Here is a 14071-nt window from a genome sequence, read left to right on the forward strand (position 1 = left end):
TAAGGCTTGATTCACACACCGTTGTGTGACGATATGGGCCTGGATTTACTTTAGTTTTGGATTGGGACGAGCTCAGCAATAAAAACACGTCTGACGTTAACGAATTTAAGGGGGCTCACGGGTTTAAATTTTCGCGCCCACTGCGCAACTTGTTGCGCATAGTTACGGTATCCAAGACGGAAACCGGTCTGTTGTCACAATAATTCATACATTATTATTTAGCGTATTAAATGTAGTTTTGACAAAATGAAACACTTGTTTATTGATACTGTAGCTTAAAATACGTTTATTTATATTTATTTTTATCTCCTGAGTTATTTTGTTATTAAATTTTGCACTTCCGGTTTTATAAATATGTCAACAAGGAAGTCAAAAACGAAAATGCAGTTTGTACGATTTGAGGCGGTTATGGTAGATACAGAAATGATAACCGAAAACGACGGAATCCGATCTATATTTCGGTATATTTTTATGTTTTTTTTTTATACTGTTTAACCCACGAAATGGACCAGTCAAAGTCCCGTGCACATGAAAGTACTCGAGAAAAATGGTAAGTAAAATAAATCGGAACAACCGTAAACTGAATTATTAGCAGAATATCGTCTGCTGTATAAGTATGTCTGTATTGAGAAATGAGCGAGGGAAGTTTGCAAAGAAAAGACAAATACAGAAAACTAAAAGAATAGAAAACTTGGTGTACAACCGACAGAATTGTTTAACACAAAATGTTGAAGATGAAGATGATATACATGTTGTCCCTGATATTTCTATTGACCATCCTTATGTCAAAGAAACCACAACTCCTGACTGTCTTGATCCTGTTTTCGAAAATGAAATAGTTATTGATTTGGCAGAAAAAGATTTAAATGTAGATTTTGACTTTGACTTCACAAACATTCCATCAGATCTTGTTGATTTAAGTTATTGTCGTTTTGTAGTAGAAATTGATGTCCTTGCCAAACAATTACAGCAATGCACTAAGTGTTTCATTCCTTTGCACCTGCATAACTCACTTGGAGTCAGACCCCTTGGCTTGTCAGGAATTTTGTTTGTTCAGTGTACTGAATGTGGAAATATTGACAGAATCAAATTGGGCAAAACTCACTATCGTACTGAAGTAAAGAGAGGAAATGGTATTTTTGATATAAATACTAAAGTGGCTACAGGTACTTTAATGTGTTTCTTTATTATTCACTTTTCCATTATAAATGACTAACAATGTATGGCATTGAGCCAGTCATATGGAGACTTTCCCTGAAATAAGAACATAGATATATCCGGGATATTCCACACTCTGGCACCGGAGTCTTTCCCGTACCAGGAAGAAGAATGAGATATAAGAAGATGTGGTATGACTATGAGTGCCAATGAGACAACTCTCTCATCAAAGTCACAATTTGTAAAAGTAAACCATTATATATCAAAGTACGGTCTTCAACACAGAGCATTGTCTCACACCGAACAGCAAGCTATAAAGGGCCCCAAAAATGACATGTGTAAAACCATTCAAACGGGAAAACCAACGGTCTAATGTATATAAAAAACGAGAAACACTTATGAACCACATCAACAAATGTATAAGGGAACGACCATTTAACTTTCAGGGGAGGTTATGGTTTTTTCCAAAAATATATTCTGGTCAAGCAGATGACCCAAAAAAATATTCTGAATGCAAATTCCCCCCATACCTTATAGTGTTAACTTTTGAAAAAAATAATCTGATTGATTGCGTCGAAAAAGTAAATTAATTTGTTCGCGCTACATGTATGTGCGAAACAAATTTTCTGACTAAAAAAAACCATTATCCCCCCTCCCCCCTTTGAAGTTAAATGGTTGCTCCGAAAAGGGACTGTCCATTTGGTAGCTACATGTAGTCATTTCGTACCATAACCATTTCGTACCCATGACCAAAGCCATTTCGTCCCCTATAAGCCTACTGCATTAACTGATTGCATACCTCCTAGACTAATTACATGTTAACTGTTTTGTATCATATATATTTTTTGTAAATCATTGAAATTTAGTTAATTGTTTTCATTCACCACTTTTCCTGCTAGGTATAATTAAAAAAAGGAAAGATCTTTCATACTTGTCAGGGTACGAAATGGTTTTTCCTAGGGTACAAAATGACTTTACATGTATAATTAGTCCATTTCACTTTGAGGGGTAGGTGGGTAATATATGGCTCCTTTTTGTCGAGCCTTCGACTTTTGTCGAAAAAGCGAGACATAGCGATCCTACATTCCGTCGGCGTCGGCGTCGTCGTCGTCGGCGGCGTCCACAAATATTCACTTTGTGGTTAAAGTTTTTGAAATTTTAATAACTTTCTTAAACTATCCTGGATTTCTACCAAACTTGGACAGAAGCTTGTTTATGATCATAAGATAATATTCAAAAGTAAATTTTGTAAAAAAAAAATTCCATTTTTTCCGTATTTTACTTATAAATGGACTTAGTTTTTCTGCCAGGAAACATTACATTCACTATGTGGTTAAAGTTTTTGAAATTTTAATAACTTTCTTAAACTATCCTGGATTTCTACCAAACTTGGAAAGAAGCTTGTTTATGATCATATTAAGATAGTATCCAGAAGTAAATTTTGTAAAAAAAAATTCCATTTTTTCCGTATTTTACTTATAAATGGACTTAGTTTTTCTCCCAGTTAACATTACATTCACTCTGTGGTTAAAGATTTTAAAATTTTAACAACTTTCTTAAACTATCCTGGATTTGTACCAAACTTGGACTGAAGCTTGTTTATGATTAAAAGCTAGTATCCAGAAGTAAATTTTGTAAAAAAAAAAATCCATTTTTTCCGTATTTTACTTATAAATGGACTTAGTTTTTCTGCCAGTTAACATTACATTCACTCTGTGGTTAAAGTTTTTAAAATTTGAACAACTTTCTTAAACTATCCTGGATTTGTACCAAACTTAGACAGAAGCTTGTTTATGATTAAAAGCTAGTATCTAGAAGGAAATTTTGTTCCATTTTTTCCGTATTTTACTTATAAATGGACTTAGTTTTTCTTCCAGTTAACATTACATACAGTCTGCAGTTTAAGTTTTTAAAACATTTATTAGATTCATAAACTATCCTGGATTTTTACCAAACTTGGACAGAAGCTACTTACAATCAAAAGATAGTATAGAGAGGAATATTTTTATTATTTTTTTTCCTCATTTTTGCTGAGCCTGTGATTAACAGCAAAAAGTAGGCGAGACACTGGGTTCCGCGGAACCCTTACAAATTTTTTTATTTTAAAAATTTAATTAAAGGTCAAATGTCTTCAGTCAGATTAGGCCATGCAAACATTTTTGTTGTTTCCTGTAACCTTGCCTGGTCTGTTTTTTATCCTCCAAGTCAATTCTTTTGCAGATTATAAAAAGTGTTGGGTTGGTTTCTTATGACAATTTTCAATTACACTTTCGAAAATTGCCTAGTATAACATGTAAACTCTTCAATCTCTGTCAACATTGCTAAATTATCACAAAGATTAAAGAACAATATATGATGAAAAACAAGAATTTACTGTCAGGTTTAACCACCAACATCCTCCAAACTAACTCAACATTTTTCAGAGGGATAGGCCGGTGCATAAATACAGAATACAAAATGCTTTTGTTAAAACCACATTGAACAAGCAGAAATTGACAGATTCTGCACATAGTTTCACCAAAATTAGCCATTTAGTATCAAACAACATTGCAATTCTGGCATTTTTAAGAAAACATCTATTTTTTCATGAAAATCTGAGAAGAAGAAGGTAATCTTTTCTGGAAATGTTGCTTTAATTATGATTACTATTACTGAAATGTATTTCAGTACATGTATAGCCCATTCACAGTGAAAACTCTTTATTCAGAAATGTATACCATTTATAAGTTCTTAAGCTTTTTTGTCACAAAAACATTAGCCTGACTATATTGCAGTTTCTTAAGCGTACCATATTGAAAGTACAGTGAAAGCACTTTTTAGCTCACCTGGCTCAATAGGCCAAGTGAGGTTTTCTCATCACTTGGCGTCCGTCGTTGGTCTTCCATAGTCTTCCGTTAACTTTTACAAAAATCTTCTCTGAAACTACTGGGCCGAATTTCATTAAACTTGGCCACAATTAATATTGGGGTATCTAGTTTTAAAATTGTGTCAGATTACCCTGCTTGCCAACCAACATGGCTCAAAATAGAACATATGGTTAAAATGCAAGTTTTGTCTATTATTTCGAAACCTGTTATGAATAGAGAAAATCTGACATGAGCAAAAATGTTTAGAATGTTGAGCACTACCTTTTGTTCTTATTTGTCAAAATTGTCAGACGACTTCTTATGGAATTAATGCCCTTACATGACAAATTTTACCATTTTTTAAATTTTTGCAAATTATCTTGAAAATTATAATAGATACAGAGAAATATTAAATTTCAAAAATGAGAAGCATGACAATTTCTACAAATAAGATTGCATTGTCGAAATCGTCAGCAGACTCCTTATTAGAGTTATTGCCCTTTGATGATGATTTTTACCATGTTTTTGTGTTACTGCCTTATATCTTAGAAATTATAATAGATAGATAGAAACATAAATAAGCAAAAATAATAGAAGAATAGACAGTTTAAATCACAAAAATTATCAGCAACAGATAAGATCTACTAACAAGTCACATTCTTGATATAGGTAGTATGCTGTCACTTTTTATAGGAGTGATTGCTCATCCCCTAAAATGATGATTTCTTTACCTCTCTTTTGTGTTTTGAGCAAAAACTAAAGAAGATAGAGAGAAACTAAAATGAATAAATGATCAGCATTATAAGATCAACAAAACTGAGATTTTTGTCATGAATTCTATTCTCATCTACAATGTTGGAGAGTGTCCTTTGTTGAATATGCACATAGACCAAGGTGAGCAACACCCGCTCTTTAGAGCCTCTAGTTTCAATATTGACCACTAAAAGAAGGCTCTTTTTGTCCAAATCTGTACATATTTCTTTTATTGCAATGATACTAATGTACATATATATATATGTATTCAACATTAATGGAGGGTGATACATTTGTATTTACTATTCTTTCAATTATTTTTTTTGAAAATTGAGATTTTATCTGTGCACCCCATGAGAAGCTTGAAAATGCTTATTACACACTATAGGAGTTTATTAAAGATGGAGTAAAGCTCAGTTTTTTTCACTAAAAAAAATGGAAAAAAAGGTGTTTTCAAGGCTCAGTGTGCATTTTGTTATCAAGTTCAGTCATCAGAATGGTCAATATCTACAAAAAAAACTTGAAGATGCATATGGAATTTCAAGCTTCAATATGTTTCATTGCACAAAATTATCTTGAGAAACTGGATAATATATTAAAAATGATATTTTCTTCTTTTTACTCAACAGAAGTCTTATAATTAAGATCTGTAAAAGATCGAATACTGATACATGTAATAAGCTATATAAATGTAACATTAAAATCATATTTTTTTATAAAATAAGTTTTTGTGCCTGCAAAAGAAATTTTCTTACAATCTGACAAAATTTATAGAATGATTTTCTTTCATCAAAAAACAGTTCTGGCCAATCCACTATACATTATTTGCCTCCATAAAATTTTCATGAAAATCATAAGACCAATTTAGGAGTTATTGCCTCTCAAAATGTCATAACTAAATCTGGAGCAGTTCTATCAAGCATACATTAAAAAAAGATCAGCAGAACATATATATCATACCAATAAGGTATCAAGTCTAGGTTTCCAGGTGAGCAATGCATTCTCATGGGAACCTCTAATTATATGTACATGTATATCTTGCAATCATCAAGCCTTTTTCTAATGTTTGCACAAATAAATTATATATTTTTCGACAATAACCAATGTCCATGAATAATGTATAGTGTATTTGTTTATATAGATATAGATAAAATTGAGAATGGAAATGGGGAATGTGTCAAAGAGACAACAACCCGACCATAGAGCAGACAACAGCCGAAGGCCACCAATGGGTCTTCAATGCAGCGAGAAACTACCGCACCCGGAGGCGTCCTTCAGCTGGCCCCTAAACAAATATGTATACTAGTTCAGTGATAATGGACGTCATACTAAACTCCATATTATACACAAGAAACTAAAATTAAAAATGATACAGGACTAACAAAGGCCAGAGGCTCCTGACTTGGGACAGGCGCAAAAATGCGGCGGAGTTAAACATGTTTTTTGAGATCTCAACCCTCCCCCTATACCTCTAGCCAATGTAGAAAAAACAAACGTACAACAGTACGCACAGTAAAACTCAGTTTAAGAGAAGTCCGAGTCCGATGTCAGAATAGGAAACAAAAGAAATTAAACAAAATGACAATAATACATAAATAACAACAGACTACTAGCAGTTACTGACATGCCAGCTCCAGACCTCAATTAAACTGATTGAAAGATTATGTCTTCATCATATGAATATCAGGCACAATCCCTCCTGTTAGGGGTTTAGTATTATACCGTCATAAAATATATGAGAAGAACACAACCCGTGTCATGCCAACAACTGGTTTTAGAATAAATATGTTTAATTCCGATGCAAAGACCCTATAAGTGAATCAATATTAAAGCCAAAATATGCAATCTTTAATGACCTGACAACAGTATCGTAACTATATGCATGTTTTACTTTAAAAATTTCAGGGATGATCCATGCTGGAATTGGGGAAACCCAACTGAACAACCTGCTTGCAGCAATGAACATCCATTGTATTAACCCAAAGACCCTAAAGGAAAGAGAAATGGAAATTGGAGAAGTCCTTGAAAGCAATGCAGAGGCCTCAGAAAAGAAATTTTTATTAGAGGAAGCCATTGAAGCAATAACACTTGATGAAGGTTAGACCACACAAATATATAAAATAAATGCAGCTTTTACTATGGTTTTGTTCTGGTCAGAGTTCCTCCATCATTAAATTTTCATCCATGGAGATCCCTGGCTATACTTACTATGAAAGTTAAAGTTAGAACTGTAATCTTATTGAAAATAAAAGGAGAATATATGTTTTTTAATGCATTTTTTTTGGGCAATAGATAAAATAACATGAATTTACTCGGAAAGCATTTCCTTTAAATATACAACATTCAACTGCGTGGAGGAAAAAAGTGAATAAAAACATTTGTCAGGAGTAACTCATTTTTTTTTTATTATATGGGAGTATATATAAGGATTGTTTTTAACTTATAAACTGGTTACAGTATATGATATAACATACATGTACTTTTACAGCTTACACTTCATAAAACCTCAAACCTTTTTTTTTCTAAAACAAAAGCAACTTTTATTCTATATATATATCACATTTCCTCTGTAAATCTAGCAGTCTGCAAAGTTAGCTTCTAATCTGATGCCCCAGACTAGTAAAATTTAATTTTGACTAGTTAGTTCTTGCAAAACTTTGTTTTAAGCCACATAAGAATGTTGAATATTGGTCTTCAGGCTAGAAGTCGGAAAAGATTTTATGGTGCAGACTGTATCTGTCTGACAACATCTTGTGCTGAAGTTAAAAGTTATTAAGGCTCTGTAATGCATCATCAGTTAACTCGATAGGTGACCATTAAATCAACAATTATCATACCTGCAAATCTTTAAATACAATACTGTTATTTCCTAATTAGCAGCAATCAAAATGTTCATGTTACTAAATTAAAACTTGACATTATTTCTGAAAACTGCATTTTTAATTTAGGAATTTAAATTGGCTCATTTCTTTTCAGATAGTCAACAACAAAAGGGTATAAATGCCTCAACAGATACATGCTGGCAGAAGAAGGGTTCAGGAAGAGCATATAACAGTTTATCAGGTTTGTTTTGATCAAACAAATTACTATAGTATGCCTGTAAATACAGTTTGATTCTATGATATACAAAAATATATTCTAAAGGGGGCATGGAATTTCTTTGTCTGTATAATGTTGACTAAAAAATCTTTGTCTAGATGCATATGAAAATATATATACGAACGGGTACTGGCCCCTAATACATTAAGGTGGCTCGGGTGTCTTCCTCCATCTTGGATTTTGAAGAAGCAGATAACGTTGGTCTAGATCTTTGATGAAATGTGCAAATTTTGAGAGTAGTATGTAATTTATGTGTAAGACTTTTGATGTAAATATAAAAAATGTGTGTTTTATCATAATTACGGCTGCAATTTCTCAAAAACACCTTATTTGTGTTTGATTCATTTTTTTTCAACTTTGCCAAATAAGGGGAGATAACTCAGATAAAGTAATTTTTATAATAGAAAGTGTTGTGAATTTACCTATTTTAATCTGTAGCAAGAAAACAAGTTCGGTGACCCCATTTTTCTTTTTCTTATCTGAAAGCATGTTATAAGAGCTATCACCTCACATTATATCTTAAAATTCTATCAGGTAGTTTTCTTTTTATCACACAAAATTTGATTTTTAATGCATAATCTATACAAAATCTGACAATTTTGCACAACCTGTAGCGTGACCCATACTTTTTATTATATTTTTGAAAAAAAGCATGATAAAAACTTCATTTTGACAAATTATTAAAAACTTCATTTTGACAAATTATTAAAAACTTCTGTCAATTTTAATTAAGACGCTCCAGCCACCTTAAGCTCAAAAGGGTATGGATGGGGGTCCTTTATTTCTGTATTCTTTAATATTTAGGCCATTTTTTCTCTATTCTTTATTTTAGCACCCCAATATTCTCTATTCTTTATGTATATGTCCCCACTGTAGCGGAGGGGTCGTTAAGTGCTACCCTTGTCCGTCCTGTCCGTCCTTTAGTTTGCCTCAACCAAATATTATAAAACTTATACACAATGCTTATTACCACGAAACACAGATCAAGTTTGAATTTGGGTAGCGTCACTTTTACAATTCACGAATTATGCCCCTTTTATAAATATTAAAATTGCTGAATTTTTGTATTCAGTTCTCCAACTTCAGATTGCCTCAACCAAAAGTCATGAAACTTATACACAATTCTTATAATAACAAAACCTTAACTACATGAATCATGCATCTGTATGTGGAAGTTGACTCGTGCATACATGTATATACAAGTGAAGATATCCATTTACATGTATTTTGCCTTATTTTTCTCTATTCTGCAAATTTTGCCCATCATTCTCCATTCTGTAAACTCCATTCTGACCCTCATTCAAAATGACTAGCTAGCAAGCCTTTTTTTTGGCTTCATTCACATTTGATTCAGGAACTATAATTCATATTCAAACAAATATTCTCACATGACAGATAGTTGGACTTTTGTACTTTTTTGTACTAGCTACATCAAGTGAACATGGTTTGTCCAGTTACCTCCTTCTACAGTTTAAAAACAACAGCTTTAGGATTTTAAAATTTGTTTTTACACATGATCATGAAAATGAGGGGTTGTGCATAGGATTTTGATTTTCATCAAATATGTGATAAAGAGAGGCATATATTAATGCCCCTGATTTGGATTTCTTATGGTAAGGCCCTGTTCATCATTTGTTTCCTATTACAGAAAAAACTTCATTAAAGAAACTAAAAAAAAAGGAAATGAAAAGTTCTGCATCATTATTTATCAAAATCTGTGAATACTCATGCATGAGGCAGATAAACTGGGGCATCAATGCCATCATCCATATTTTGTTTTTTCATATGACTGCAAAATTTGTACAATCATATAATGTTATGGTGATGTCTGTGTCGTCTTCCGAAGAAATTTGAGTTTCTCCTTACTGATTTTAACAATTTGATATGGTCCCACTTCTTTGTTACAGTCAAGTGACTTTGATTATTTACATATATCAGCAACTGCTATTTTGATTTCAGGAGTGGCATCACTAATCGGGCAAAAGACTGGAAAAGTATTGCATCATACCATGAGATCTGGGGATTGTAGAGTATGTACCATTGCTAATAGAAAAGGAGAAGTTCCAAGAAAACACAAGTGTACTAAAAACTGGACTGGATCAGCAAAAGCTATGGAGCCTGACATGGTTGTCCAGATGATCAGAGATTTAAATGAACAAAATGTCCCAATATCTGAACTTGCTGGGGATGATGATTCTACTGGATACAATAGAGCCATGAAAGAAATGCCAGATTTACAAATGGTTAAAACCAGTGATCGTAACCATGTAACCAAAAATATTGTTAATAAACTGTACAGCTTGAAGCCAAAACATAAGGAATTATCTGTGATGGTGATTAATGCTATTACCAGAAACTTTGCTTATATGTTGGACCAAAACAAAGGAAACCAAGCTGGAATAGAAAATGGATTAAGGGCTTCAATTGATCACATTTTTGGTGAACATGCACACTGTATGCAAAGTTGGTGTGGCTATTTAAAAGACAAAAGCACCTATAAACATTCTAGTCTTCCTCATGGAAAAGACTTAAAATCTTTAGACCTGAAGTCCGATCTAGAAAAATTGTTCCTGGACAAATTGGTGCCAAACTCAAAGAAACTGGCGAATCTAGCAAGCTCACAAGCTAATGAGAGTTTGAATATGACCATAGCTACTAAAGCACCAAAATACAAACATTACTCGGCCTCATCCAGCTTAAGCTACAGAGTGAGTTCAGCAGTACTGCAGAAAAATGAAGGCTATGGCTATGTGTCTGAGGTTAGTGTAAAATAAGGTTTATATTATGTACAAAAGCAAATTTGGTGTAAATGTTAACAAAACAGCAACACAGAAAATGACACATATATATACATATATACCTAACTATAAGACCTTCAACAATGAAAAAGTCTCTACAAGATGTGTATAGCAAGCTGTTAATCACTAAGATTCTTAAAAAATTGTGAATGATTTAAAGAAAACAAAAGATCTTCAATAACAATTAAATTACCAAAAAGACAATTAGACATGAAAACACAAAAATAACTGGCAAGGTTCCCAAATAAGTGTAAATTCATAATACATAGTTTTTACCTCCCTGCTTTCAAATTAAAGCAGTGATGTTATAAGGCTAAGAATGTCTACTCTTCTGTCTATTCTATAATTACTAATATGCTGTAGTTGTATCATATCAGACTTGCTTATCCCCTAAATGTTTTCCCCATTTCCATCAACTGCTAAATGTTAAACTTATTACAGGTACATGAATCATCTGGATTATCACCTGGTGGTGAAACAGTTAAAAGATCATTGAAATTGAACAGAAAGAGAGACAGAAAGTCAACCGTTTCGAAGACAAAAGAGGGGAAAAAACAACGTCTGCTTCTGAAGAAGAAAAGAACTTCCAAGAATTCTGGAATGGAAGTCAGAGAAGGAAAAACTTACGAAAGTGAAATAGGTGATTATTTTTTATACTGAGTTTTTCTTTGTATCATCTACCACAGAACAAGTACATGTAAATTTACACATACATGTACATTGTCTTTCTTCTCATATCATTGTTTGGATGCAATTTTTCTAAATTGGACTTGCTTTTACTAATAGATAGTGTAATATATGTTTTGAGTTCTTTCACTTACATTATTATATTCATAAGATCTAATCCTACATAATTTAGTAGATACATTTATTAATTTATTTGAAAATTTTTTTAAAAATAAAAAAAAAAAAGTATCAGTTAGCATTTTCTGTGGTAAAAATTCAGTAGAACCTTACTGTTGCTATTCCTCACCATCAAATGGTTAGAAAATTTTCACATGGCAATATTGTGTTATTTCATAATACAACTGTCTTTTTACTTTATTGGATAAAATGTTCAAATTTATGAAACCACAATAAAAGTTAAGAAACTGCAGGTAAAATTTGCATGTGTAAGTATCTCTGATGTCATCAATCATACAATTCCATGTCATGTTATCGTTTGATAAATTTTAAACTTCATGCATACAATTTTTGTACATGTACTAGGAATTGAACATCCAGATCAAGAAGAAATTCCTGAAGTTATGGAGATTGGCGAAGTTGACAAAGAAGCAATGACAGTTGCACCTTTGTTGGTGTTTGACTTAGAAACCACAGGACTTAGTAAGTTTTAATTCTCTTTTTTTATGACCATAAAATGAATAGAAAAAGGCTAAAATATAGGTTGTTGGATGGTAGTCTTGTATTGTATTGCTGTAAAAGTAATTGTATGTCCGTCTCAAATTTAAGATATTTAATGACCTGGACCTTATTTTTAGGAATTTGAGACCCAATTGATTGCAAGATTCTAAATGTCAATGTTGACTGAATGTACGCTGACATATGCCCATATAATTTTATATACCATATATATTAATGTATGTAAAATTGTTACACATTCCATCATCATTTATATGATTAGAAAATACTTTCAAGCCTCTGAACCCCTTAGATTGATTTTTTGGTACTCTTTTATGCTATTATAATTTCACAATATTATTTTAATACTAAAGCCCAAAAACGCTGGTGATAGTTTGAAAATGAGACACTATACATTTCTTATAGGCAAATACAAAATTGATTGGTACGGGCTTTAAGATTTACCAAATGCATGTTGTTTTTATACTGCATTTAAAATATTTCAAAAATTACACAAATAAAGCAGAAACATGTGTTTCATATATGCATAGTAAATTATGATGCCAACTTCTCTTGCATATAATTTCACAAGCAAAATAACATTGTTATGCAGCAATAATGATTTCAGGGACCGAGACTGTTTTGCTTTTTATAGCTTGAAGGTTGAAGCCAAGGGTGCCAGGAGACTTTATGCAGTCATTGACTGTATAAAGCAAAAGTTTATCCAACCCCTAAATCAATCCTGTAATAGGACCTATTGCATTATAATTTCTTTTTTCAGGTAGATCATCTGATATTATACAACTTGCAGCTTATTCAAAGGACAGCACTTTTGATACATACATCTTGCCAAGCCAACCAATATCAAAGGAAGCCACCAACATTACAAAGATCACAGTGTGTGGAAACAATATGCTGTACAATTCAAAACCAGTCAACTTTAAATATCCACATCAAGCTCTTACTGATTTTATTACATTTCTGTCAGAATTTTCATGCAAACCAATTCTTGTTGGTCATAATATAAAAAGATTTGACTGTCATATTTTATACAATGCATTAAGATTTTATAACATGTACTCAGAGTTTTGTAGCCATATTATTGGATTTGTGGATAGTTTAGATGTATTTAAACATGTTGTTCCTGGACTAGCTTCTTATAGTCAGACTAGTCTTGTTGACACACTTCTTGATGAAACCTATGCTGCTCATAATGCCCTAGAGGACACTAGATTGTTGTTTAGATTAGTTACTTGTACATCACAAGGAAATGTTATATCTGATAACATCACAGGTTTTATTTTTTCTCCTAACTATCCACATAACTGTCACATTCAGCAAGATAATTTGAAAACTTTTAGTGAGGCTATTAACTGTAAAGCTGTATCTAAAGCAACAGCCTTGAAAGCTGCACATTCAAATTTAAGGTTGTCTCATTTAAAGTTGTCCATTGAAAGAAATGGAATAGATGGATTACGTGCATTGTTGTCAGAACTTACAATTCAAGGAAAAGTGCGTGTTACCAGCTGTAAAAAGGTTATTCAGAAGCTATATGACTTTTTGACTATTGAAACTTAAGGTGGCTTGGGCGAGTTCCAACTTACACTGATAAATTTCTTTTTTTTTTTATATATTTTTAAATTTTAAGTGATTGGCTTAATAACAATATATTTGCTCATCCAACATGTCAGTGTTAGGGGACATACCAGTCTCTAACCAAAAACATTTTTGCTCATCCAACATGCCAGAGGTAGGGGACATACCAGTCTCTAACCAAAAACTATATATTTGCTCATCCAACATGCCAGAGGTAGGGGACATACCAGTCTCTAACCAAAAACTATATATTTGCTCATCCAACATGCCAGTGGTAGGGGACATACCAGTCTCTAACCAAAAACATTTTTGCTCATCCAACATGCCAGTGGTAGGGGACATACCAGTCTCTAACCAAAAACAACATTTTTGCTCATCCAACATGTCAGTGGTAGGGGACATACCAGTCTCTAACCAAAAACTATATATTTGCTCATCCAACATGCCAGTGGTAGGGGACATACCAGTCTCTAACCAAAA

General features: G+C 32.6%; 1 protein-coding gene across 1 annotated transcript; it reads left to right on the plus strand.

Annotated features, from left to right (window-relative positions):
* Positions 1-387: 387 nt before the first annotated feature.
* Positions 388-13573, plus strand: LOC127719170 (uncharacterized). Its single transcript, XM_052225193.1, has 7 exons — positions 388-550; positions 6663-6854; positions 7734-7820; positions 9816-10615; positions 11096-11294; positions 11864-11980; positions 12777-13573. Exons 1-7 carry the CDS (start codon positions 529-531, stop codon positions 13571-13573), a joined length of 2214 nt encoding a protein of 737 aa, XP_052081153.1. The 5' UTR covers positions 388-528.
* Positions 13574-14071: the final 498 nt, after the last annotated feature.

This window comes from Mytilus californianus, unplaced genomic scaffold (genome assembly GCF_021869535.1).
Source record: "Mytilus californianus isolate M0D057914Y unplaced genomic scaffold, xbMytCali1.0.p SCAF_10, whole genome shotgun sequence".
Classification (NCBI taxonomy): Eukaryota; Metazoa; Mollusca; class Bivalvia; order Mytilida; family Mytilidae; genus Mytilus; species Mytilus californianus.